The 26,679-nt window shown below is 49.5% G+C and overlaps 2 protein-coding genes across 3 annotated transcripts; one reads left to right on the top strand and one right to left on the bottom strand.

Annotated features, from left to right (window-relative positions):
- Positions 1-344: 344 nt before the first annotated feature.
- Positions 345-13,064, bottom strand: zfta (zinc finger translocation associated). 2 transcript variants are annotated; one of them, XM_056300664.1, is made up of 5 exons: positions 12,925-13,064; positions 10,187-10,702; positions 6,699-7,046; positions 2,181-2,639; positions 345-978 (listed from the first exon to the last, which is right to left on the bottom strand). In XM_056300664.1, exons 1-5 carry the CDS (start codon positions 13,043-13,045, stop codon positions 500-502), a joined length of 1,923 nt encoding a protein of 640 aa, XP_056156639.1. In that variant the 5' UTR covers positions 13,046-13,064; the 3' UTR covers positions 345-499. The 2 variants fall into 2 exon arrangements, with proteins under 2 accessions (XP_056156639.1, XP_056156640.1); XM_056300665.1 differs by having other exon boundaries at positions 6,699-7,043.
- A 1,319-nt stretch (positions 13,065-14,383) lies between these two features.
- si:dkey-28a3.2 (uncharacterized) lies at positions 14,384-26,377 on the top strand. The gene is made up of 7 exons (XM_056300236.1): positions 14,384-14,616; positions 15,685-19,369; positions 19,833-20,666; positions 20,899-20,948; positions 21,038-21,087; positions 21,191-21,508; positions 24,738-26,377. The coding sequence occupies exons 2-7, from the start codon at positions 15,926-15,928 to the stop codon at positions 24,752-24,754; spliced, it is 4,713 nt and encodes a 1,570-aa protein (XP_056156211.1). The 5' UTR covers positions 14,384-14,616; positions 15,685-15,925; the 3' UTR covers positions 24,755-26,377.
- Positions 26,378-26,679: the final 302 nt, after the last annotated feature.

Genomic DNA, 26,679 nt, shown 5'->3' with positions numbered 1-26,679 from the left:
TGGAGGGGGTGATTCTTTCCCCCATTGTAAACAAGGAATATCATAACAGCGTAGACCAAGTTGAAACCACCGACCGAACTGTAGCGTACATTGTCATCAGCAGAAAGTGTGAACACAGTCTCGTCTCGTTAGCTATGCAGGAGGAAAGCTGTGATTTAGTGTTTTGTTTTTGTTTTTTGGGACAAAAAAGTGCTGTGCTGTCTCCAGACAGATCATCTTAACAAGTGAGAGCAATCGGCCAACGCCTCCTGTTCCACCTTCCTGAGAACACAAGGCCCCGGCCCTGCTCACAAACAGCCCTCCCAGACCCGGGTCTGAACACGTCGTAGGTGTAACCCCGGACAGCTTTAGCTTTAACTAAACCGCACAGTCTTTTGCAGGCTCTCGCTTTAGCCGAAACAACACCGGCTCACTGAGATCGGAGGCTTATTGGGGAGGCGGGGGGTCGTTTCAGAAGCGGAGTCCCTGGGCTGGAGAGCGAGGCAGAAGCAAGCCCTTCTTAAGTGCCTACATTTCCCGGCGCCGGCTCCAGCGCCGCGTGTCCGTGGTCCTGCGAGGAGAAGCAGTCGTCAGAGTGGATGAAGGGCAGCGCTGTTTGGTTGTAGCTCAGCAGGGCCTGCTGCTTCTCCTCGGGGCCGTACTCCAGCGAGTGCGGGTGAACTTGCTGGATGTGCCTTTTGATGGTGCTGACCTTCAGAGTGGCCAGCGTGGCCCCGCACACCATGCAGATCAGCCCGTGTCTCCGGCAGTCGTAATCCATCAAGTACTCCATCCGCCAGCGGACCTGATAGTTGCGCCGCTGGTCCTTGCCGGGGTAATGGCTGTGGCGGGAGGGCCCAGTTTCCCGCGGCTTGCTCTTCCCTCCGCCGACGCCTTCCTCGTGATTCGCCGGCTCGCTGGGTGCTGCGGCGCTGGGAGGGGCCTTGTCGTTGGTCCCTCCTGCTGCACTCTGGGTACCAGCTTCACTTGGGTTGTCTTCTGTCAATATCGATATGGGTTGTGAGTGTCAGAGGCTGCTGCCAGCTGAGCTACATAACACTTCCCTACACGTGGACATATTTGTCTCTTTACAAGGTTAACGCTTACTAACAGATTACCTCCGCCCTCAGGATGCAAACTGACTTACTTACTCCACCCTAAAAACTGTGACAACCTTGACATCAACCCTGGCTATGTTTAACTGGTGGCTATATTTCTGTAAATATATCTTCAATTAGATGCACACGGGGGCGTCCATGTTGCGTGGCGGTCTATTCCATGGCCTACCAACACAACCAGGACGGCTTGGAAGAGTGGGGTAATTGGCTGGGTACAACTGGGAGAAAAATGGGCCCCCTCCCCCAAAAAGAAATGAATAAATAAATTAGATACACACTAGAAGACTTATAATGACAGATTCCCCTTTTCTCCCCAATGGCACTTGGCCAATCACCCCCACTCTTCCAAGCCGTCCCGGTCTCTGCTCCACCCCCTCTGCTGATCCGGGGAGGGCTGCAGACTACCACATGTCTCCTCCCATACATGTGGAGTCGCCAGCTGCTTCTTTTCACCTGACAGTGAGGAGTTTCACCAGGGGGACGTAGCATGTGGGAGGATCACACTATCCCCCCCCCCCCGAACAGGCGCCCCGACTGACCAGAGGAGGCGCTAGTGCAACGAGCAGGATGCATACCCACTTCCGGCTTCCCACCCGCAGACACGGCCAATTGTGTCGCTGTAGGGTCGCCCGACCAACCCAGAGGTAACACGGGGATTCGAACCGACGATCCCCGTGTCGGTAGGCAACGGAATAGACCGCCACGCCACCCAGACGCCCCCTATAATGACAGATGTAAAAAATGAAAGCGTCACACACAGAACAACAAATTGCACAGGAGTTCTTTTCATTCCGTCATAACTGCATTTAAACGGGGTATCAGACAGGCAACATAACAGACACATCACCGAGGCATCGTCCCGCTGTTCTTGACATGTTGCTGACATTAGGTCCTCTAGTCTCACGGGGATTTGCTCGATTCCAGCGTGACACCCGTCAAGAGGGAAAGGCTGCCTGACTCAAGTAAATAGGACCTTACTGGTACCTATCCTAGACCACAGACCGGGTTTCCATCTCAGAACGGGCTAATTAAGATAAGATCATGAGAGGCAGACTGGCCTGTGGTGTGTGTGCGATGCCTTACCTTCTTTATCCGGTGTGTCCTGGGTGGGATAATCTTTGGTCCAGGCCGCAGCCATTGCTTCCCTCTCCTGCCTGCTCAGGGTTGTGGTCTCAGGGTGACATTCTTGGATGTGGCGGCGGAAGCCGCTCACCTTGGTTTCTGAGAGCGCCTGAGAACACACCATACAGCAGGTGCCACGGCCCTGCGGTCCGTAAGCTACCAGGTAGTCGAGGCGCAGCCGCCAGGGTTCGCCCCCGCGCAAGCGCCTCCTCCTGGGCTGGCTGCGGAAAGGTTGTGGCGGCTGGTCTGGAAATTTGACCGCACCATCTTCTTGCAGCAGAGAAGTGTCCTGAGTTAAAGGCCCACCACCGTCTGGGCACAGGCCAGCATCCACCGGGTCGGGCGCCGCGTCCTGAGGAAAGAGGTTCACCTTGGCATCTTTGGTGTCAGACTCTGATTTGATGAGGTCATCTGACTCTTCTGATTTAGAGCAGGGGAGGGGGTGGAGGGTAAAAGCAGACAACAGAGGTATTAAAAGTGTTCAGAGACCTGCTGTAGTAGGTGTAGTAGGGGTAGTAAGTGTAAAAGGTGTAGTGGGGGTAGTAGGAGTAGTAGGTGTAGTGGGAGTAGTAGGGGTAGTGGGTAGTAGGAGTAGTAGGTGTAGTAGGGGTAGTAAGTGTAATGGGGTAGTAGGTGTAGTAGGTGCAATAGGGGTAGTATGTGTAGTAGGGGTAGTAGGTGTAGTGGGGGTAGTAGGGGTAGTAGGTGTAGTAGGGGTAGTAGGAGTAGTAGGGGTAGTAAGTATAATAGGGGTAGTAGGGGTAGTAGGTGTAGTGGGGGTAGTAGGGGTAGTAGGTGTAGTAGGTGTAGTAGGGGTAGTAAGTGTAAAAGGTGTAGTAGGGGTAGTATGTGTAGTATGGGTAGTAGGTGTAGTAGGGGTAGTAAGTGTAATAGGGGTAGTAGGTGTAGTAGGTGTAGTATGGGTAGTAGGTGTAGTAGGGGTAGTAGGTGTAGTAGGGGTAGTAGGTGTAAAAGGTGTAGTAGGGGTAGTAAGTGTAGTAGGGGTAGTAAGTGTAATAGGGGTAGTAGGTGTAGTAGGGGTAGAATGGGTAGTAGGGGTAGTAGGGGTAGTAGGTGTAGTAGGGGTAGTAGGGGTAGTAGGTGTAGTGGGGTAGTAGGGGTAGTAGGAGTAGTAGGTGTAGTAGGGGTAGTAGGGGTATTAGGAGTAGTAGGGATAGTAAGTATAATAGGGGTAGTAGGGGTAGTAGGTGTAGTAGGGGTAGTAAGTGTAAAAGGTGTAGTAGGGGTAGTAGGTGTAGTGGGGGTAGTAGGTGTAATAGGGGTAGTGGGGGTAGTAGGGGTAGTAGGTGTAGTAGGGGTAGTAGGTGTAGTGGGGTAGTAGGTGTAATAGGGGTAGTAGGTGTAGTGGGGTAGTAGGTGTATTGGGGGTACTAGGTGTAGTAGGAGTAGTAGGAGTAGTACGGTAGTAGGTGTATTGGGGGTACTAGGTGTAGTAGGGTAGTAGGGGTAGTAGGTGTAGTGGGGTAGTAGGGGTAGTAGGTGTATTGGGGGTAGTAGGTGTAGTAGGGTAGTAGGGGTAGTAGGTGTAGTGGGGGTAGTAGGGGTAGTAGGAGTAGCAGGAGTAGTAGGGTAGTAGGGGTAGTAGGTGTAGTGGGGGTAGTAGGGGTAGTAGGAGTAGTAGGAGTAGTAGGGTAGTAGGGGTAGGACTTATACTGAAGACAGTCAACCACACATCAGAAGAGAACGTGTAAATGTACAGGATAGTGTGGTTAAAATCAGAGCCAAACAATAAGAAAAGAGAGAAAGAACACCGTCCTTATCGGGTTTTAGCACACAGCCTAGACCCTCACTTGGTCCTAAAACACCCCTCTCATCAGACCCTGATGGAACAGTCTGAATAGCAGCCATTTTGAATTAACTTGGCCAACCTCATTTAATTAATTTAATTCAATCTAATATTCCACATCGCTGGAATAGGCTGCAGCATCCCTGCGACCCAGAGAGCAGGATAAGAGGTTAAGATAATGGATGGATGGATGGATGGATGGATGGATGGATGGATGGATGGATGGATAATATCCCACACCCTTTTCTGGCTCTTCTTTTCCCTGAGAACAGGCATTCCTTTGCTGTTGTGCCCTTCTAGAGCTACATTGCACATTTTTATGCTGCTTAAAATTGGACTCGCGATTATATTATCAGTCAAACATGGAGGAAGTAGGGCGTCCGGTAGCATGGCGGGCTATGTCGTTGCCTACCAACACGGGCATCGCCGGTTCGAATCCCCGTGTTACCTCCGGCTTGGTCGGGCATCCCTACAGACACAATTGGCCGTGTCTGTGGGTGGGAAGCCGGATGTGGGTATGTGTCCTGGTCGCTGCACTAGCGCCTCCTCTGGTCGGTTGGGGGCACCTGTTCAGGTAGGAGGGGGAACTGGGGGGAATAGCGTGATCCTCCCACATGCTACGTCCCCCTGGCGAAACTCCTCACTGTCAGGTGAAAAGAAGCAACTGGCGACTCCACGTATCGGAGAAGGCATGCGGTAGTCTGCAGCCCTCCCCGGATCAGCAGAGGGGGTGGAGCAGAAGAGTGGAGTAATTGGCCGGATACATCCATCCATCCATCCATTATCTGACCTGCTTACCCTGCTCTCAGGGTCGCGGGGATGCCGGAGCCTACCCCAGCAGTCACTGGGCGGCAGGCGGGGAGACACCTTGGACAGGCCGCCAGACCATCACACAGGGTCCACACACACCCACACCTAGGGGCAGTGTAGTACGGCTGAGTCACCTGACCTACATGTGTTTGGACTGTGGGAGGAAACCGGAGCCCCCGGAGGAAACCCACACAGACACGGGGAGAACATGCAAACTCCACACAGAGGACGAGCCGGGGCGACCCCCAAGGTTGGACTACCCCGGGGCTCGAACCCAGGACCTTCTTGCTGTGAGGCGGCCACGCTAACCACTGCGCCACTGTGCCGCCTGGCTGGATACAATTGGGGAGAAAAGGGGGGAAAATTCCAACAACAAAAAAAAATTTCACTACCCCACATGAATCATTGCTAGCCCAATATCTGGAAAACCATTTTCAGATTTTAAAAATCCGAGGGCTGACCTCAGCTAAATGGTCGGTGGGTAACGGTTAGCTCAGTAGGCCAGCTTTATGTGTGGCTGTCACCTCTGTTTAAGTGGGTCACGGGTAGACAGTATCTGTATGTTGCGCGTGTACTGGACAAGACCCGCCTTCAGCCGTGTCCATTGATCCATGGATACCGATTAGCTGTCGGGTTTGCTGTGATTGACTGATCAGCCAGGACGTTTTGCATGGCGGCAGACCTGCCGCTCATCGGTTGGGCCGCTTGCCAGTGCTCTCTTTTCTGAACTCGCCCGACCTCTCATGTGACCTCCGTGTTTTGAAGTCCTTAACTGATAAATGGACCTGGACACTGAGATCTGTGCAAGCTCCATCTGATGAGCTGAGTACCGAGTCACTCGGACCTTCAGCAGACAGATTCAGACATGCATGAGGACTGAGCTACGTGTCGTGTCAGCGTCACGAAGTACACATCTACAGTAGTCGCCTTGTAAGGAGGATGCCCTGTGAGGTGTACATCTTTTTTACTGCTTGATAGAAAATAAAAACTAGCCAAGTCGTTTAAAAGAGGTTTGTAGGCCTATTTATTCTATATACTATGTAAAAACCACTCAGGGATCTAATGGATAGCAGCTGTTTATTTCCTTACTAATTCTGGTCATTTTAAAAGAAACTTGTCATTTAGGAAGGCGCTGACTGGTTTATTCTGTCTCCTGTAATCCTGAATCCTTTCTAGACCTCAACCTTCTTTCACCCATCCACAGCAAGCCCAAATTCTTCTTCTTTTTTTGGGGATTCCCCCCCCCCCCCCGTTTTTCACTCCAATTGCACCCGGCCAATTACCCCACTCTCCGAGCCGTCCCGGTTGCTGCTCCACCCCCTCTGCCGAATACATATTGCAAAAACAAACTGTTGTAATGTCCCATTTCCTCCGACATCATTCAGCCCACGCACACATGAAAGCGCCGCTTATTACATTAACATGCTCCAGATGCTACAGTATTCATTAACATGTTACAGTATTCATTAAAATGCTACAGTGTTCGTCATTAAAATGCTACAGTATTCGTCATTAACATGTTACAGTATTCACCATTAACATGTTACAGTATTGATCATTCATGTTGTATCATTGCATGTAATGTGCACCGATGCAAGTGTGCAGACGGCCTCTCTCTTCCTGTGTGGATATGCATTCATCCCCCTGCACCTCTGTTCCACACCTGTCGGCCAGGCTAACAGGTGTGTAACAGAACGGTCTACATTGGTGGACCCATTTTCGGAGGGTAAGTTCTAGATTCAAACACTTTTGTTGCACATCTCTCAATAACCCCCATCACAGACTGTATGAAGACATTAAGCAGGTCTCCATGCCAGAAAGAAAGAAAGAAAGGAAGGAAGAAGAAAAGGTTTCACTCCTACCGTGGGCCTGGGCCCATGCCTGCAGGATGCAGTGCTTCTCCTCCGAGCTGTAAACTAGAGAGTTGGGGTGGGTGTCCAGCACGTGGCTCTTGATATGATCCAGGTGAAGGGAGGGCAGCTGGCCGCCACACACCATGCACATCAGGCGGCCCGCCTGCGCCTCGTACTCCATAAGGAACTCCTGCCGGAACCAGGCATGCAGCGAGTCGTTCAGGTACCGCTCCAGGATCTCAGCCGACGGCCCGGGCAGCTCCTCCTTGTCAGGCTGGGAGGGCTTTTCCACTGAAGGAGGGGGAGAGACACTGGGAGGCTCTGATTTATGTTGAGGTGTTCCTGGGTCAAGCTCTTCTGTTGAGAATAAAAAAAAACAAAACAAGCAGATTAGTTCAATGTTTAACACATTTAAAGTGCAATATTCCATCAGAAAAGAAACAATATTTGCTACTCTTCACCTTATCTAAATATTAAGAATACTGTGTATACTTCAAACTGTGTCTACAAAAGTGGGTGATTGTGCAACCAGGGCCAGACAGACCAAACATGGAATCCAACAGTAAGCAGTTTCAATGCCCCCCCCACCTCACCCCAGCTGTTCCAGCTTGCCATTCTCACCGATCTCCTTCCCTCTACTATGATCCAACAAGAAGTTCCCCCTGGTTCTTCCGTTCATTACAGTTTCATTGTCTGATGAGTTCCTTTAACGTTCCAAACCGCTGATATTTCTGGTTTTCTGTGGTCTAGAGCAGGGATGCGCAACATGATCCAGAAAGGGCCGGTGTGGGTTCAGGTCTCTGTTCCAACCAAGCAGTTACACACCTGAGTCTACAAATCAAGGTCCTTAGCACAGTCTCTTGGTTGACGAATAGAATCAGGCGTGTAACTGCTTGGTTGGAACAAAGACCTGCACCCACACTGGCCCTTTCTAGATCATGTTGTGCATCCCTGCTCTCGAGCTATCTATGCATGTGCCAGAGCAAGCTGGTAGCCAGGGTCATTGCCGAAGGCTGTTGTAATCGTGGCCGCTTCTGCAGCAAACTGTGTCTCATACACCCACGTCACCAGCAACTGTAACGGTGGCCATTTCATGAACAGAGACTGGACAGCCACCCTGCATCTGTAACCTACTGTGCTGCGCACAAAGTTCAGTAACTACACGAATATCCGTGACACTGTCATGGAGAACAGAGAGCCTTTCTTTGTCTTTCCAACTTGGAAAAATTTTTGGCCAATATATGTTTATAAATAGACTGCGTAAGGCTTTAGTCTGGAGGCCCTTATCCATTTGGAATGGTACCTGTGCAAATGCACACTCCCCTGTCTTTTAGGGGTGCGCTGGGGTATTTACCCAACTTGCCAGTTGGTAATTCAGCCATGTGGGCAAGAATGAAGAGAAATTCTGCTAAGAAGAGCATGCAGGACCACATCATGCTCTGTAGCAGCAACTACAAAACCCTGCCTGGGTTCAAATTCAAGGTACTTATTTATAAAAAAGAACTGTCACTGGTAATATATTTCTAGATTGGGAAAAAAAACTATGGTAACAAAAGATTGTGTGTAATGGTGGCTCAATAGCTACAATGTGAACTAAGCATCATAAGTGTTAAACCTCAAATTCTTGTGAATAACATGCCTTCCCACAACTGGTTCATTATGTGTTGCCCACATCACATTTATCCAGCACATCCCACTGGGCCTTCGTCACCAGAACACATCCCACTGGCCTTCATCACTAGAACACATCCCTACTGGGCCTTCGCCACTAGAACACACCCCACTGGGCCATCATCACCAGAACACATCCCACTGGGCCTTCGTCACTAGAACACACCCCACTGGGCCTTCATCACCAGAACACATCCCACTGGGCCTTCGTCACCAGATCACATCCCACTGGGCCTTCATCACCAGAACACATCCCACTGGGCCTTTGTCACCAGATCACATCCCACTGGGCCTTCATCACCAGAACACATCCCACTGGGCCTTCATCACCAGAACACATCCCACAGGGCCTTCGTCACCAGAACACATCCACTGGGAGTTCGTTACTAGAACACATCCCACTGGGCCTTCATCACCAGAACACATCCCACTGGGCCTTCATCACCAGAACAGAGTTGATACAGACTTAGTTTCTTAGTTCGCTCTGATTCCTAATGTCTTCATATATGGGGTGGTGTAGCGGTCTAGTCTGTTGCCTACCAACACGGGGATCTGCGGTTCGAATCCCCGCATTACCTCTGGCATTGGTCGGGCGTCCCTACAGACACAATTGGCCGTGTCTGCGGGTGGGAAGCTGGATGTGGGAATGTGTCCTGGTCGCTGCACTAGCAGCGGTCGGGTTCGGTTGGTCAGGGCGGCTGTTCGGGGGTGGGGGACTGGAGGGAATAGTGTGATCCTCCCACGTGCTACGTCCCCCTGGTGAAACTCCTCACTGTCAGGTGAAAAGAAGCGGCTGGTGACTCCACATGTATCAGAGGAGGCATGTGGTAGTCTGCAGCCCTCCCCGGATCGGCAGAGGGGGTGGAGCAGCGACCGGGACGGCTCGGAAAAGTGGGATAATTGGCCAAGTACAACTGGGGAGAAAAGGGGGGGGGGCAAAACAAAAAAAACAAAAAAAAATGTCACCACCCTGTTCCCACATAGTTCAAGTTAGCCACAGTGCCTTTCCTTAAGACCGGACTTGACCAGCTGCCACAGCAAAGTGACTGTTACTTCCATGTATCTGTGACCGACCTGAAAAGCACATCACAACAACTTCAGCAAGGTTGGGTGATCCTGAAAACCTGGGGCTTGTTAATAGCTGACATTTTGGGCATTTAGGCAAATATCTGACCACCCACAGCTAACCTGGTATCAAAGGTGCGGCGCTAAGATTCCCTGCAGGAACCTGGTGTGCACAACGCTCGACAAACCCCTGCATTAAATACACAGAAATACCTCTGTCGTGCAAAAAACTCCCCTCGCAGAAAAGGTTTGGCTGACGTGTTTTATCAGACAGTGTCTCATTTTGTCATTTCTTTTCCATTTTCTTAGTTTTCATACAAAACTTTGAAAATGGGCCACGAGGGCCAAGCATTTGCTACTCCTGCCTTATTTCAGAGGAAATACTGATTCATCAGTAAAGTTGCATCTAAATCAGATTTGGAAAAGACAATTTGTAGATGCAGTTTGTTCATGCTATGTGAATAACTACACTACTTGGTGGCAGTTATGTGCCTCGCATTACACATGAAACACCCCAGATCAAACCGGGTTATAAAGAATCATTAACATAACTTACAAAGACATAAAGATGACATTCGTGCAGATCCCTCCCTACCAACCCCCAGCACATTACCGCTGAAACGTGACATCACCCTCTCACTTGTCTTATGACACACTTCTTCTGAACCACCACCACATCGTGAGGCAAGGTCATAGTGCCACCAAGTGTGAGACCGGGAAAATTCTTCCTCTGAAACGAGTTTCCAGTGAGTGTCACCCACCGGTGGAATGTTGGGCAGAGGGCGGAGGCTCCTCGTCTCCCTGCAGTGAGGGCCCTGAAGTAGAGCAGTACGGCCTCGGGGCCCCGTCCAAGCTCAGGTGACTCTCCCAACCTGAGCGGATCACCTCCTTGTCCGCAGCACTCCACAGAAGGGAGTCCGGGTGCTTCTGTCTGATGTGCCTCTTGATGGTGCTGAGCTTTAAGGTGGCCAAGGAGCTACCACACACCATGCAGATCATCCCGTGGCGCCGTGGGTCAAAGTCCATCAGGTACTCACTGCGCCAGTACTCGTGGTAGTAGCGGCGGTGGTCACGGCCCGGGATGCGGCTGAGTCCGGGACGGGAGGCCCGTTGGACCCTGGGTTTGCGGCAAGACGGCCCAGGTGCAGGGGAGAGGAGCAAGGGTTGGTCAGGGTGCTCCGTGATACTCCAGTAGCTGGTGCTAGAAGAGCTGATGGGGATTCCTTCGCGGCCCTCAGATGCATCTTCATTGTGGCCATTGGCAATACCATCTTCTCCTGGGGGACAAGAGGAAAAAGAAGACTTTTACATACAGAGAGGAAGTCCATTTTATTTGTACAGCTCACTGTCACAAATTACAAATTTGCCTCAGTGCAAGTGGAAATATTAGCAGCACGTGAAACAAGGACATAGTGTGATATATGTGAACTACAACTGTTGTGTGACGGTTGTGAACAGAGTATGAGCTCGGTCTGTAATTGAACGTAGGCCTAGAACTTCATGTACATTTTCAAGTGAGCAGCTAACATTAGCTTATACGTACATCACACATTGTCTAATAGATGCTCTTGCAGTGGTTCAGCAGAGCTAAAGTTAGCTCATCCAAACCGTGTTTTTAGCTAACCTGCAACCTGGCCTCATAAGAAACCCTTCAAACTTCTCATCACGAGACTGATTTTGTTCGGGCAGGTTAAAGGTGATAGGACTTACTAACTTACTCGCATCTGTCAGTGTCATTGTGAAATCCTACCTCGAGTGAAACCGCATGGGCAATATCAAGGGGCAGAATATGAGTGAAAGGCTATGAGACAGTTGTAGTTGGGGTACAGAAAAATGTTTTCATTCATTCATCATCAGCTGCTTCCCTGGGGTCGGGTCGCGGTGGCAGCAAGCTAAGTAGGGCACTCCAGATGTCCTGCTCCCCAACAACACCCTCCAGCTCCTCCTGGGGGATCCCAGGGCGTTCCCAGGCCAGATTGGACATGTAGTCCCTCCAACAAGTTCTGGGTCTACCCCGGGGTCTCCTCCCAGTTGGACGCGCTCGGAAAAACCTCCAAAGTAAGGCGCCCAGGAGGCATCCTGATCAGATGCCCGAACTACCTCAACTGGCTCCTTTCAATGTGAAGGAGCAGTGGCTCTACTCCGAGCTCCCTCTGGCTGTCCGAGCTCCTCACCCTATCTCTAGTCTATTGACCCCCCCCCCCCCCGCCCCATCAGATAGGCTACACAAACAATACTAAACATTGTTAAATGTAAAGCTAATGCAAATACCCAACATGGCAGTCGACACTATGCCAATCTGCATGGGATTCGGATGGCGACTACAAAGTACAACACAATTTTGAATCACAAAACCAACCAATGAGAATAGCGGCTCACAGCATCGCAAACATACTGCGAAGCCTTCTTCCCACTTACAGCGGCTTACCAACAGGAAATAAAGGTTTGTTTCAGAGCAAATCATTTAGTGAAATATGGACATGCTTTAGTGAAACTATCTGTTTCATTATTTTCCAGTATGGGCATTCTAGCTAGCACATTTGTTTAACTATACACAATGAAACAATGAAGCTTGGGGCCCCGCATCAGTAGAGACTGTAGCTTGGGGCCCCGCATCAATAGAAACTTTGTAGCTTGGGGCCCCGCATCAATAGAGACTTTGTAGCTTGGGGCCCCTGCATCAATACAGACTTTGTAGCTTGGGGCCCCGGCATCAATACAGACTTTGTAGCTTGGGGCCCCCGCATCAATACAGACTAGCTTGGGCCCTGCATCACGACGCAGGGTTGGAACAAACGTCCCTTGTAGGGGTATGATCGGGGATCCCTACTATACGTGAACACAATACCCCTGACCTTTTGGGGCCCCTCGTGGTCCGGGGCCCCGGGGCACTGGCCCGGCATGCCCGGTCTGTAATCCAGCCTTGGGCTGAGCCCAGACACCCTACGGAGGAGAACTTCCACTTCTTCCCTCTGTAGAAAAAAACGTATTGGGATAATTTTCTTACCGACGAAGAGCATACCGAGAGTTTAAGAAAATGCAACATCTTTGAGGTCTTACATCATCGCCATGTATTCTAACACTCACCCATAAACATTTTTGGAGGGGTCAGACCCCCCCCCCCGGGGTCAGACCCCCACCCCCCACCCCCCAATCTAGGCGAACGGTACAGAACTGTCATTTATGAGAAAGTGGGTTTTAGGGTAGGTTATCGACCGGAACCAGGCGGGTTAAAGGGACCGTGTAAACGCCGGTGTCCCACAGCCTCTGTGGGCACCGCGTCGGGGCGGCCTCCGCTGGGGGGCGACTGTGCGTCACGGCGAGCCTGCCAGCACGCTATTTAGCCTTTGTTTATAGGAGCCACTGAGACAAGGGGCCATGCTGTTACACGGTATTGTCCGTGACGCGGATTAGCTGCGTGACAATGGCCGGCGGCGGCGCGTGCGGGTCCGACCCACAGACGCTGGTTCGTCAACGCACCGACACGGCAGCATTTTACCTCCCAAACTGTGGCCCAAGTCAGTCTCCCCCGGCGTCGGGTCCTCCTCTCCGCTTATTATCAATGAGAGCAGATCTGTCTGCTCAGCAGGCTCCTTCTCCCCCGTGCCCCTCTCTTCCATTACTGGGTGATGGTCTGCCGGGCTGGTGGCGCCTTCACCACAGGGCATGGACGCGGACGCGGTCCCCCCGTCCCCCCCCCCCTCTTCCTCCTCCGGCTCAGCACGCGCTTCGCCAGCGAACCCGGCGCAGCTCCATCGCTGCGCGGGGAGCCCCCCGCCGTCTGTGTTGTGTGTCCGTATGTCTACCGTACCCCGCGTCCCCCCATGCGCTCCGCTCCGCTCCGGAGCCAAGTTAACTTTTCATTAGATCCGGCGCCGGGTTTTTCTTTTTTTTTGTTTTTTTTTGGGTCTGTCGGTTGTCCGTCCGTCCGTCCCGTCCGTCCGTCCGTCCGTCCGCGTGTCCCGCGAGTGCGAGCCGTCCTCGTCCGTGCGGGGCTCTAGCGGGCCTCCTGTATGTATTTTAAGATTCTGCTTGTCTTCAGGGTGGGGAGCCGTACTAGGGGCCCCTGGGGCTCCTTAAGGGGCTCCTGGGTAAATTTAAAGAGACAGTAGCGGCTTTCACGCGCTGACAGGCGCGCCCGCAGGGGGGCCCAGGCGGCGCGGGGCGGCCCGCTTTCTGATGGTCCCGGGCGGGACCGGGACTGCCGAGCCTCGCGGAACTCGGCGGTTTTAGTTCGGCGAGACAAAAGGCTTTATTGAGCCCCGGCGATGGCGGACCACGTTATGACAACGGCGGCGGTTTCCTCCCTGCCCCCCCCTTCCTCCCGTCCACCACCCCGCGACTCTATGACACATCTTAAATCGATTTGGGTCAACTTTTTAAAAGAAGAGCTCATAAATCAGTGGACCTTTGTCCAAGCGGTGCGAGTTGGACAGACACAGAGAGGCTATCCGCTCCCCCACGCCGGCCTCGTCGTGAAGCCCGCGGCCCCTTTAGACCCACCACTCCGGGGCAGGACACCCAGCGGCCTGTGCCGACTCGTCCCGCCGAAACGTCTCACGCCATTTCGCTGACCGATTGATTGATTTTGTCTATCGGCGGGGACGCGTCTCGCGTCAGAGCGACGTCGTCGTCGTCGGCGGCGGGGGCGCGTCTCAAATCAAAACGGCGCTTGGCCCAACTGACGGACAGGTGATCCAACGTCGAACGCGGCGTGTCGGCGCGCGCACGTCTCGTTCCCCAAATTACGGTCCGGTACCGGAACACCTTATTGTGACTAAATGAGACGTTTTACAGCGCTTACGTATATTTTTAGAAAAATAATAAAAAATAAATCGGAAACCGTCAATGATGTTGATAAAAGTGCTCAATAAATGAGGGGCGGCATATCACGATAATCTTAATTATAATTATTTTATATATATATATATATGTATGTATATACGTGTGTGTGTGTGTGTGTGTGGAGGCGATGTCCACGCGTATATATGCATTGAGCGCGCAGGCATCAAGGTTCCACATCCTGGTACTTTCGGCGTTGTCAAGGCAGCGCCACCGGAAAAAAAAAAAAAAAAAAAAGAAAGAGAGACTGGCTGAGCGGAAAGTAGCTGCAGTGTCCTGGCACGATATCTGTCCCCCCCAAAAAAACCCTCCGCGAAGTGTCCCGGAAAGTTAGGGCTAACTACGAAAGGTAACGCATGTGCATGTTTTCTCTGGCCGCGCCGGTCGGTCCCGGTCGCGCCTCGTAAGCGTTGCGAGCGAGCGGCGGCCGACGGCAGACGGGCGCCCGTCCGTGTGGACAAGGAGGGGAAGGAGGGGAAGGAGGGAGAGGGGAAGAGCCTGTGTGTCCATTGTGCGCTGGAGGGGGGGGGGGGGAGAGAAGAGAGAGACAAGCGCGATTTCAGCACGAAACCGCCAACATTTCCGCCCTTTTCCGGAGCGTAATTCGTGTTTTTTTTCCTCCCTGCTCCTCCTCCTCCTCCCTCCTCCTCTTCCTCGCCGGGGTGATTGCGTTTTTTTTTGTGTGGTCGTTTTTTTGTTGTTGGGTATATTGTGTTTGCGTTGAACCGGAATGGGGAATAAAAAATGAAAATGGTCGCGACAGATATCGTGTGCGATAGAGAGGGACAGGTTTAAAGAGACAGCGCCGCGCCGCTTCCTTCCTGGTTTGGCTGTGCTGCTGCGCGCCGCCGCCGCCGGAGAGACGGTTCGGCGAAAAACGGCGAAGCGATGTCATAGCGGACCCACCAAAAAAAAGACAAGACGACCAAACAAGGAAATGTAGATATTCTGTCTTAAAAGGTACTTCTGATTAACCCCCCCCCTCCGCCGCCCCCCCTCCCCCCTTTTGCTTGTTGTAGGAATGCAAACGGATTCACAAAGAATTGCACGTGCCTTTTAATTCATTCTGCCTCACCGAGATATGAAACTGGAGGAGGAGGGGGGGTGGTGGTGGGGGTGGGGGGGACGGGATTTGTTATTGATTACCCATGATGACACCCTTAGCGCTCGTAACGGCTAACCGTGTCATGTGTAGTAGTGCCCAGCAGCTGTACCCGCACGCATCACAGCGGTGTGGAGTATCGATAATAGAGACCAACTTGAATGTGAAGAGAACTGCTCCAGTTTGCTCGTTTTGTGCCGTTTGAATGGGAATCGAACCAACGAATGGGTTTTTATGTGCTGGGGGGGGGGTTGTTTTTTTTGAACTGTGGATTGAAAACCCCTTGAATTAACGTGCTTGTTCTCTGTGACTCAGGACTTCCCCGTGATGGTGTGACGTCTGACGGATTTTGCCATTGATCAGCGGAACAAAACACCTGTTGCTACGACGCATCGGACGGTGCTCTTTCGCACCATGTAATTTAGCGGCACGCACTCTCGGGGTAAATATTCTGGATCAAAGAGAGCAAAGAGATGAACTGAATTCAAGGGAGGAGGGAAGAGCCAGCTGGTTGTTGTTGGATGTAACCTGGAGGGCTGGCCGAGCACCTGATACTATGCCAGCCATGAAAGGTATAGGAGAAGCTGGTGGTTCCACGGCCCACCACTACCAGCCTGCCTCAGACTATGATGATGCCACCCTTGCCCAAAAGAGAGAATACTGGAGAACCAAGAAACGGGAGCAGAGGGCCCGGTTGTCGGAGAGAAGGAGAAAGCTAAAACGGGATTGTGAAGGGGAAAAGCTCCAACATAGAAATGCCTCTTCATCATCGAATTCCCGTGTATCCAACTCTAAGGTTGTTTCCCCTCTCCCACTGCGGAATGAGTCGTTCAAAGCGGGATCTCCCCCATTTCTGAGTGGACAAGGAGAAGGGAGAAGCCAAAAAGAGAAGTGGTTCCAGAAGATGAAACTCAACAAAGTCTTGCCTCAATTTCCAGCGTCAACTTCCAGGTCAGCCAAAGAGGCTTTGGCCAACAAAGCCACAGTGAAATGCCTATCCACAGGGGGCAATGTGAGCAGGTCCATTACCTCACCCAAAAACAGTGGAACCCCGATCACAAAGAGTTCCTCAGTGCCTCCGATCAGAGTGAAGGTGCAATCTTCAGGGACTGCACCTAGTCAGCCACAGGGTAGATTGACCACTATTAATGGCGACTCATCTAAACTGACACCTCAACTGTGTGTGTCTATGCAGGGTATATCAGTGCCTAAAGCACAACGTAAGGCACAATTGGTAGTACGCATTCAGGCCAAGCCAGTAACTACTAATGTTACCCCGGGCATAGTGCTTGTGTCTTCTCCATCTGCTTCTGTTCCATTTAAAGTAGTGGGCCGAGCAGCAAACACAACACCTCAAGTTGAAAAAAAGTGTGCCTTGGTCAACACCCCAGGGGCTAAAGGTATTGGTACCACACAGCATACTCCACAGTCTGAGGAAGAAAGAGCTGCCAAACGCAGGGAGCAGTGGAGGATCAAAAAGCGTGAGCAGAGAGCAAAGTTGGCAGCTAAATTAGCTAAAACAAGAGAAAAGACAATAAGCACAGAACAAACACTACAGAGACGAAAAATGCAAAGAACAGGCCAGTCAGGCAGCGTGGTTCTTGATCAACTTCCCTCTCCATTGTCTGTGAAAAGAGCAAGCCAGAGACGGTGTGTTAGTAGGGTCAAGAACCCACTTTCTTCTGCTGGACGGTCGCTAAAGAATACCCGAGCCATGGGTGTGTATGCGTCAACTTCCATGCCTCAACAAAGTAGCGTAGCCGTCAAAGAGGAGATTGATCATTTAAATTCAGGCACAGGTAAACTATTCACATTTAGCCCCAACCAGAACCAGCAAGCAGTTCAAATAAAAGTAGAAGATCCACAAGGGGCCAAGACCACACAGACAGCCATTGCCACTGATGTTAGTGTTGAGAAAAAGTCAGAACAAATCAGAAAACTTCCCATTCACATACATTTTTCAAATGCTAGTCGGGGGATTTCCCGATGTAGGATGCCAAGACAGAGGTTCATCGAAGCACAAAAAAATTTCCTGAGTCATAGGAGAAATGCCCCCAGGATCGACCCGAATGAGACACCTGAGCAGACAGCAGCCAGGAGGAGAGAATATTGGCGCCTCAAGAAGCGTGAGCAGCGAGCCAAATTGTCAGCTGAGGTAAAAGCAAAGTTAAAGGAGAAGGATTCTACGATGAGAAGAGTCAAGCGTTACCAGAATATACTCGAAGAGATGAGAAGAGCCAAAGCAGAGGCCTGCAGTACAGTGACCCAGCCAACAGGAACCACCCTCATACATGCCTCTGAGACCATTGGTGGGTTCATCAAAGAGGATGGGACTGTGACCATAAACATTCCCCAAGTTCCTTCAGAGCTCTACACTAAAAAGGAGGTTGATATACTACCATCTGTTTGTAACATAATAACTCACCCTCAAGATCAACCTCAAACCAAAGCTGAAAGTGCCAATAGAAATTTAGTGCTAGGAGATACGATTAGGGTAAACCGGCCCCCCCCTCCACTGCACCTAGCTCAGGTGAAAGTCTCCTTTCCATTTGCCAATCAGTCTGTGAAAAAGCCTCCCAGACTCCTGTCAATCAGACCAAGGACTAAACCTGAGGGCACAACTACAACAATTACTAATTCACATAAATTAGTTGCTGCAAGTCCTGCACAGATCACACTCATTCACCCTCAGAGTCTCCAGGGGGCTATTTCTGGAGTGTCAATGGTAACGCCAAGCATTGGCGGTTGTGTCATGAAAATGGCTGTCTCAAGTTCTGCACCTTCAAGAGCGCCACCTTCTCTGGATCCAGGACGCTCTGAGGAGGATCGGATGGCAAAAAAGAGGGAATATTGGAGGATTAAGAAACGAGAGCAGAGGGCAGCTCGTGCTGCGCGGCTAAAGCAGGGTGTGTTGCAAGCTAGGGGCAACGCAGCCTTACAGCGGAGAAAGCTGCAAAAGCTGATTGTTCCTCAACAAACAACAGTGACAAATTGTGCAGAAAACAGTAACTTCCCTATCCAAACAATCAATATTCAGCCTCACTCATCTTTACTTAACTGCAGTCTGGCTATTACACCACAAGCAAATGAGAAAAAAGATGAAGAATTGACAACAGCAGATGACCTAAATTCTCAACCGGAGCAAGCCATCTGTCCAGATATCAAACTATCACCCTCTCCTCCACCCCCCTCAGAGCCTGACCCAGCTTTGAGTGCAGACAGCCAAGCCACCACTCTCCTGGCTGTGGCCTCCATGAAAAAACTCCTGGAGGAATCACTTAGCACAGTGACTGAATGTAAAAATGAACATAGTGGTGATATAACAGATCATGCTCCATGTAAAACCGAGGCAAAGGAATTCTCTGAGCAGGAGATGAAGCCAGATGTAGCTCTGCTCTCCATCAGAGATGAAGAGAAGGTGCCAATACCTGCTGATATGACACTAGGGATCAAAAGCTTGCAGGCAGATGCTGATGCCTTGGTGCCTGCTAGCTCACCAAGTCCTCATCTCAATAGTTCACATCAGACTGATGAAATACTCACACTTCTGTCTTCATCCAGTGAAGGCCCCCTGCACTCAACATCTCAACATTCATCTCAAGCACCCTCGGCTGGCCCAACCCCATCTCTCCCACGCAGAGCCCAGAGGCTGCGTGCTAAAAAGGTAAGCCTTCAGCACTGTTGCCCCCCAGAGTCACCAAAGCTGCATCATCTACCCTTGGATCAACAAAATCCCCAGCTACTCCCAGGACTGAGTTCTGAGCAAAAATATCAGCCACTAGCACAGCAACAAAGCAAAAAGAATAGCTCATTGCTAACACAGGTACAGCAGCGGCAAACCACAGCTGCGGCCGAGCAGAGTGGTACGAGCAGCCTGCAGAAGAAGAGGGAGTACTGGAAGCTGATGAAGAGGCAGCAGAGAGCCAAGTCAAAGGCCAGACAGAAAGAGAGTGTCTGTCAGGGAAAATACAGCCTGCAGATGCCCTCAAAAACAATTCAGGTTGGTTTATATGTTAAAATGTATCAGCATTGTTTCTACACCAGGGGTCAAGGGTCACAAAATTCAACCATTTCCTGACCTCTAATTTCTCTTAGTGTGTATAGTGTTCATGCATGTTTCTATTGGTGTCAAAGAGATCAATGAGGACAAATTATATTTGACAACTGATGTCGATTTACTAGAGAGCACTAACAGTGAAGGGCTGAACTTTTTGGTATGGCCAGTTTCCAGTGCTACTGAAACCTGAATCATTACACCACCAACCTCTCTGGCATTTGACACTTGACTAACAAAGAGAGAGAGCAGCGTGATTCAGAGGGCCCCTTAAAAGCTTGAGACAAACACCTAGGTGGATGTTTTGAAAACCTGCATTTATTAATGAAGCATTGATTGGCTTCCATTACTTTTCCTTGTGGCATACAGATACAACTCACCTGTTTTGTTTTGTTTTGCTGTCTTCCAGGCTCCAAATCTTGTAATTATCAACACTGCCAAGCCAGCTCAGGGCTCAAGTCTGCCAACAAAACCAGCTCCCCAACCCAACCGCCCCAACGCCACGCTTACCGCAGTAACTAGTATCCCCACTGTCCTGGTTGTCAGCCCTACCACATCCAATGCTGGACAGTCGCCTGATACCCTTCAGGTTAAACCACCCATCAGCAGCGTCTCCCAGTCACTGGCTGTGGAACAGAGTGAGATGCATGTTGGGCCTTCACAGATGACTCATGGCTTTGGTACCACATCTCACCCTGTGGGAGCTGATGCCACCGCCTCACCCATTGGTAATGGAGTGGATGGCAGGCTGCTGTTGGTCGAGAAACAGCAGGAAGCAATGCCAGCTTTAAGTTTTGATCATCCAAGGGTTCGAAAGTGGACACTTAAGATGCAAGAGAGCACCGATTCAGACACGGCTCCATCTCTCCCTATTCTCACACCTCCAGATAATCCTCTGTCCAGCATCAACCTGCTACCCATCGAACCCCTGGGTCAGACTCCCAACTGCAGAGCTACTCTAAGTTCCATGAAGTTGCCTTGTGCTCAGCCTCGAGGCCCCCAAAATATGCAAACTACTCCTATTAAGCTGGTGCCCATTAGCACTATGGTTCCCCCAAAGCCCATCCCAGGAGAGTCTGAGGAGGACTTTCTGAAGAGGAAAAGAGAGTACTGGAGAGTGAAAAAGAAGGAGCAGAGAGCCAGGAAGGCCATAAGGGACAAGGACCTGACCCAAAAGAGAGCTTCCAACAACTGGAGGCTCATCCTGCCTGCCAACGGTCAGCTCCAGGGCCTGGAGACACAGGTGAGGTCATTAGTTATGGCACTGAAAGTAGTCTGTTGTGGATTAGCACACTTTTGAGTTATTTTGTTCATATTGTTGGAAAGCATGTGTCATTCAGAATATAGCTATGAGCAACTTTCCTCTATGTACAGTATTTGTTGGTCACTGTTTCTCCCCAAATTTCCTTACATGTCACACTCCTCTCTCGCTCTCGTTCTCTCTCTCTCTCTCTCTCTCTCACACACTTATATAGGATTCTGACCAATGGATAAATGCATCTGAGGAGTCTGAACAGTTAATGAGGTCAGAAACTTCTTTGGCTGCTCTGCGGGGTTACTTTTTAAGCTCAGTACATGGTAATAGTGAATGTAACATTGCCTTTTCCTTTGCAGCACTTGCTCAGAGGCTGAGGGATACTTTCCATATTCCAGTTTCACAGATGGTATAGTATCAGCTTTATTAGCAAAAATGTTATTGGTGCTGAATACCCCAAACTTGAATTTTTCAATTTCAATACATGTTGATATGCTGTATTTCTCTTTCAGAGAAAGCAGACGTCCCGTTCACTGACTACGATGACAATGACAATGAAGAAGGCCCCATCTCAGATGCTGAGTGGAGGAACCGCTACCTCATGGACCACGACCCCTTGAACCAGCTGCTGGTGTGCATGGTTTGTGGGGACCTGCAATACTCACACAGCCTGGAGGGGGTGAGGGCCCACATTGAGGAGGCCCACCCAGAAACCTTAAACCTGGATGCCATGGAGCGTAACTGCATCCTGGAGGCGTGGGACGAGCAGGTGTCCCAGCGGGAGCGCTTTTTTACCAGCCAGCTTCAGCAGCATAGTGGCGCACCGGCAGGTATGGATGGAGCTCCCTAATGACCCAGTGTGACGGATAGACGGAGTCTCTTTATGAATTTGTAGGTTCAAGGAGGAAGGGAAAACTTGCCCCATAAAAGTTTGTGCATTGTAAAAATTATGCTTAATAAATGTCAACCTATATTTTCCTGTTTTACTCCTGTGTGAGAGCACAACATGACTTCTCACGTGAAATTGACTTTTTACACTTAGTTTTACATTTCTGCTGGAAAAAGAATGGCTGACAAGCAATAGCCCCCATGTTTCGTTGTTTTAATAACAACGTGTGTATATTTTCTGGTGGGCGTATCTGAAATAATTTTTCTCATTGGTTCTGCAAAATAGTTGTGAGCGTAGACTTCATTTCTAGTCACATGCGTATGTTGATAAATACCAATAACTTGAAAAATGCATTTGTGGCCCAACTGATTAAAATTAAGTGTAGCCCATAAATTCTCATATAAGGGGCAGAGGGAAGTGTCCTGATCTAATAGAAGAGCAGAATGGTGTCCAAAAGACAAGAGTATTTCTTCTTAGAGTCAGAGTTTGTTGCTATATTGAATAATGTATTATCTCAAAACACCTTTTACTCATCAGTGTCAGCCGTGGTATTAGTGTGCCACACAACACACAAACCAAACAGTTGGAAAATGGATGATAGCTGGAGGTTAACAGTGTGGCTTTGGTGAAATAAGAAGAAAATGAAGGTTGAATCAGTTCATGTGGACACAACATTTATTGACAGATACGTTTCATCATCACCTAAGTGACTTCTTCAGTCTCACCTGACTGCAGGTACCCCCACCCTTAGAAACAATACAGTGAATGCAGGTACCCCCACCCTTATAAACAATACAGTGACTGCAGGTACCCCCACCCTTAGAAACAATACAGTGGCATAACGACCCAAACCAACGATCGGTTTCATATGCAAATATGGCCATGACCATTAACTAGCGTTACAATGGCCATGTGAATGTTTGCACTCACAGCATTGTAAGACCAGAATCAGAAACAGAATCAGAAACACTTTATTTGTTGTTTCATTTCATGCACTTGCGCACATGAAATGAAACAAAACACTCCCCCAGCCCACAGCAGTGCAACACAGAGACTGAGGTTTGTGGCCCCTCGTCTTTGGTTGTGCAGCAGCAACTGACTTGTCAGGCTGTATGGGTTCATGCATGTGTTTTTATTGCATCTGGCAAGAAAGAGAGAAACCCGTTGGCACAGTGTTGTGTTAATATCTTGCTCCAGCCCCACTCGCGAGTTACATATCCAAAAACTACAAGAACACATAAAAAAAAAAAAACACTGTCCTGGAGAATGAACGCTAGCCAGGATGACTAAAGCCAGATTACGGACTGAGCATGCTGGGCTAGTGCCCCGGGGCCCTGGACCACGAGGGGCCCCAAGAGGTCAGGGGTATTGTGTTGGCGTATAGTAGGGATCCCCGATCATACCCTACAAGGGACGTTTGTTCCAACCCTGCGTCGCGATGCAGGGCCCAAGATAGTCTCTATTGATGCATGCGGGGCCCCAAGCTACAGCCTCTAGCAGGGCCCCAAGCTACAAAGACTCTATTGATGCGGGGACCACAAGCTACAGTAACTAGCAGGGCCCCAGGCTACAAAGACTCTATTGATGCGGGGGCCACAAGCTACAGTAACTAGCAGGGCCCCAGGCTACAAAGTCTATTGATGCGGGGGCCCCAAGCTACAGTCTCTAGCAGGGCCCCAAGCTAGAAAGTCTCTATTGATGCGGGGGCCCCAAGCTACAGTCTCTAGCAGGGCCCCAAGCTACAAAGTCTCTATTGATGCGGGGCCCCAAGCTACAAAGTCTCTATTGATGCGGGGCCCGAAGCTAGTCTCTCCTAATGCAGGGCCCCAAGCTTCATTGTTTCATTGTGTATAGTTAAACAAATGTGGTAGCTAGAATGCCCATACTGGAAAATAATGAAACAGATAGTTTCACTAAAGCATGTCCATATTTCACTAAAGGATTTGCTCTGAAACAAACCTTTATTTCCTGTTGGTAAGCCGCTGTAAGTGGGAAGAAGGCTTCGCAGTATGTTTGCGATGCTGTGAGCCGCTATTCTCATCTGTTGGTTTTGTGATTCAAAATTGTGTTGTACTTTGTAGTCGCCCTCCGAATCCCATGCAGATTGGCATAGCGTCGACAGCCATGTTGGGTATTTGCATTAGTTTTACATTTGACAATGTTTAGTATTGTTTGTGTAGCCTATCTGATGGGGCGGGGGCGGGTCAATAGACTTGCGTGCCCCCCCCCCCGGCCATGAGAATAACTGTCGGAACTGCCGGCCTGCATGGGCTAGCAGTTAGCTTAGCCTGCCCCGCTTCCGCGTCCTTTCAGACCAGGCCGTGGTCTGGGCCCACGGTACGCTGATCCAGCGCCAGCTGCCCCGGCCATCAAACGAAGAGAAACGCTCCATTTTTTTTTTACCATTTCAAAATACTTTTAAGATAACTCCGCTTCGACCGCTTCGGTGTTTAGAATGCCGGGTGACAGCCCAGGCGCGCATTGATGACGTGCGACGCAAAATGACGCAGTGACGCATTTCTCTGCCCAATCAGAGGTCTGCGTTGATTTTGGTACCCGCTCGTTTTTTGTTGTTTTGTTTTTTTTTTGGAACCTCGACGAAGGTGGTACCAAAAAAGTGGCAGTAGTTACCAAAATGCCGGTACCTTCCAGTAATGTTAAACGAATAAAGGGCGAGTCGAGTTGAGCCGGTACCGTGTCGTGGAAATTAGATGCAGACGTGGACAAAGACACTGCGTGGACGGTACTGGGTGAAGCCGCGGCAAACGTGAATTTGCGCCGCCATCTTCCCACACCGGAAGCGGAAGTTGGCGACAGGCGTCCGCTCTTAGGTTTCTAATGGTGGGGTACCTGCAGTCAGGTGAGACTGAAGAGGTCACTTAGATGATGATGAAACGTTTCTGGACTGACTCACCTTCTTCATGTTCTTACCTGGGTTACTGAGCATCAAGACAAGAAGAACGTGATCCAAAACGCATTCAAATGAAGCTGCATGCAGACAGTTTTAGCTGTATATTAATAGTGACACGTTTTCCTGTTCAGACCAGCAAACTGCACTTCCTGTGTGAATGTAACTGCGTAAATCTGAAAAAGCATATCCTGCTCAATAAATGTGGCCCATTGTTAGTTTTCTATAGAAAACCCTATTTATTCCAGCGTTTGTTTCGCAGAAGCACACTGGACCTAAATAGCGGACCCTGTGGGAGAGCAAAAGAAGAATATGGAGCAAGAGAGAAGATGTCAATTTCTGATTTGCCATGTTTATTTATTACAATTTGTGACAGTTTACCCATTTTCATAGTAGAGTAACTTGAAAGTGAATACTGTATAGGGAATACCCAGCCCCAGGAGCTTTACCTCATTTCCTCACACACACCACAATATTTTACATCTTTTTGTAGTTTATTTCAAAGAGGTGACAGTTCTTACCAATTCTGTCAAAGGTTTTACTGCACAACTGAAAGCTGCAGGTCCGAGACCAATATACTCCCTAGATAGCGGATCTTTGCATGAGGGTACTGCATATATGCCTTAGGGTTCTGATCTTGTTTTGCCAGTGTCTTTTGTAGCCTATAATGTACCAAACTGTACTTCAAACACTGAATCTTAGATATTCTTATTTGACAACTTTTGTATTCTGCTGACTTTTTACGGTGTCATTTTTCTTCTTAAACTACATATGTGTATGTGTGTGTGTGTGTGTGTATGTGCATGTATGTGTATATGTATATATTCACACATATATGTGTATATGTATATACGTATGTATATAAACATGTATATATGTGTACTTATGTATATATACACATGTATATGTGTGTGTATATATATACGTGTCTATATGTATACATGTCTATATATGTGTACATATTGACAATGTACACACGTGTATACACGTATATTTATATGTATACACATGTCTATATGTACAATGTACATATATACCTATGTATACATATATACACACATATATGTGTATATATGTACATGTGTACATGTATATATACTTATATACACACAAGTACTTCTCAGTTTCATGTTGGTCCTCATTGTGATGTTAAACATTAAATCAACGTTCTGCATCAAAGACATGCATGTAAGGGTTAATGCTGCTGCCTGTGCCGCTGAGCAAGGCAGTGGGAAGAGGAACTGGAGTTGGTCCCCGGGCGCTGCAGCGGCCCGCTGCTCCTGTGCAGTAGGATGGGCTTGTGTGCAGAGGACACGTTTCGTTTTAACTGTGCTATGACAAAGTGGCGTCCTCGTCTGTCTGTACGGTGGTGAAAAGCTGTGTTACACCTGGATGTGAGATGCCAAATCTTCAGCTGCGTTATTTGACCTTTCTTCTTCTTCTTTTTTTTTTTTTTTGAACAATCCTCAAATGGAAATTTAGCTATTTCTTATTTATTGAAACCTTCATTTTACAGACGGTGATCACGTGTTTATTGATATCCTCGATAGTTCCATGTTTGAAAAATAACTCGTTTGTGAATATTTAAGATGCGAAAGCTTACTTGCATGAGTAGTTACGGATGAGCTGCTGTATATAACGGATGGTGTCCGGGACGCATTCTCGATTTGACAAACCACTGGGATCAGCAGTCTGCTGAACTGTTGCCCTGTTTACCGCGAAGCATAGGAGATTAGTCATCGCGAGAGAAAACTGCATTGGATGAACTAACATCTGCACAGCCACAAAGGAAATGTAAATATCCGAGACAAACCAAGCTATCTTATCTCATGAGAATGTACTTCTGATGTGACGACTTGTTTACTTGTTAAAAGGGAATGTTCAAATGCCTTTTCGGTACTAATAAACCTTTTGTACCTTTGAGGTGGATCTGTGCCTGCGTGCGAGCCGGGCGGCTGCGTCTCTGCTGTGCATGTTGCTTTTGTGTGTTTGCAACGAGGTCATTGGGCTCCTTTCTACCCGCCGCGTCGCACACTTTCTCTGAAAGTGGCTCCAGACACATCTGTACTGGATCTCCAGCCGCGGCCCTTCCGCGAGGAGAATTAGAGACATGTCTGAGGCCACTTTCCAATACATCCTGAGCAAGGGAGCCAGCTTCAGCGCAGCGGCTACACGGTGTTGGCTCTCATTCAGTCAACAACATG

Source organism: Lampris incognitus, chromosome 20, assembly GCF_029633865.1.
Source record: "Lampris incognitus isolate fLamInc1 chromosome 20, fLamInc1.hap2, whole genome shotgun sequence".
Taxonomy (NCBI): domain Eukaryota; kingdom Metazoa; phylum Chordata; class Actinopteri; order Lampriformes; family Lampridae; genus Lampris; species Lampris incognitus.
The sequence above is the reverse complement of the archived record's forward strand: the minus strand, read 5'-3'. Positions and strand labels throughout refer to the sequence as shown.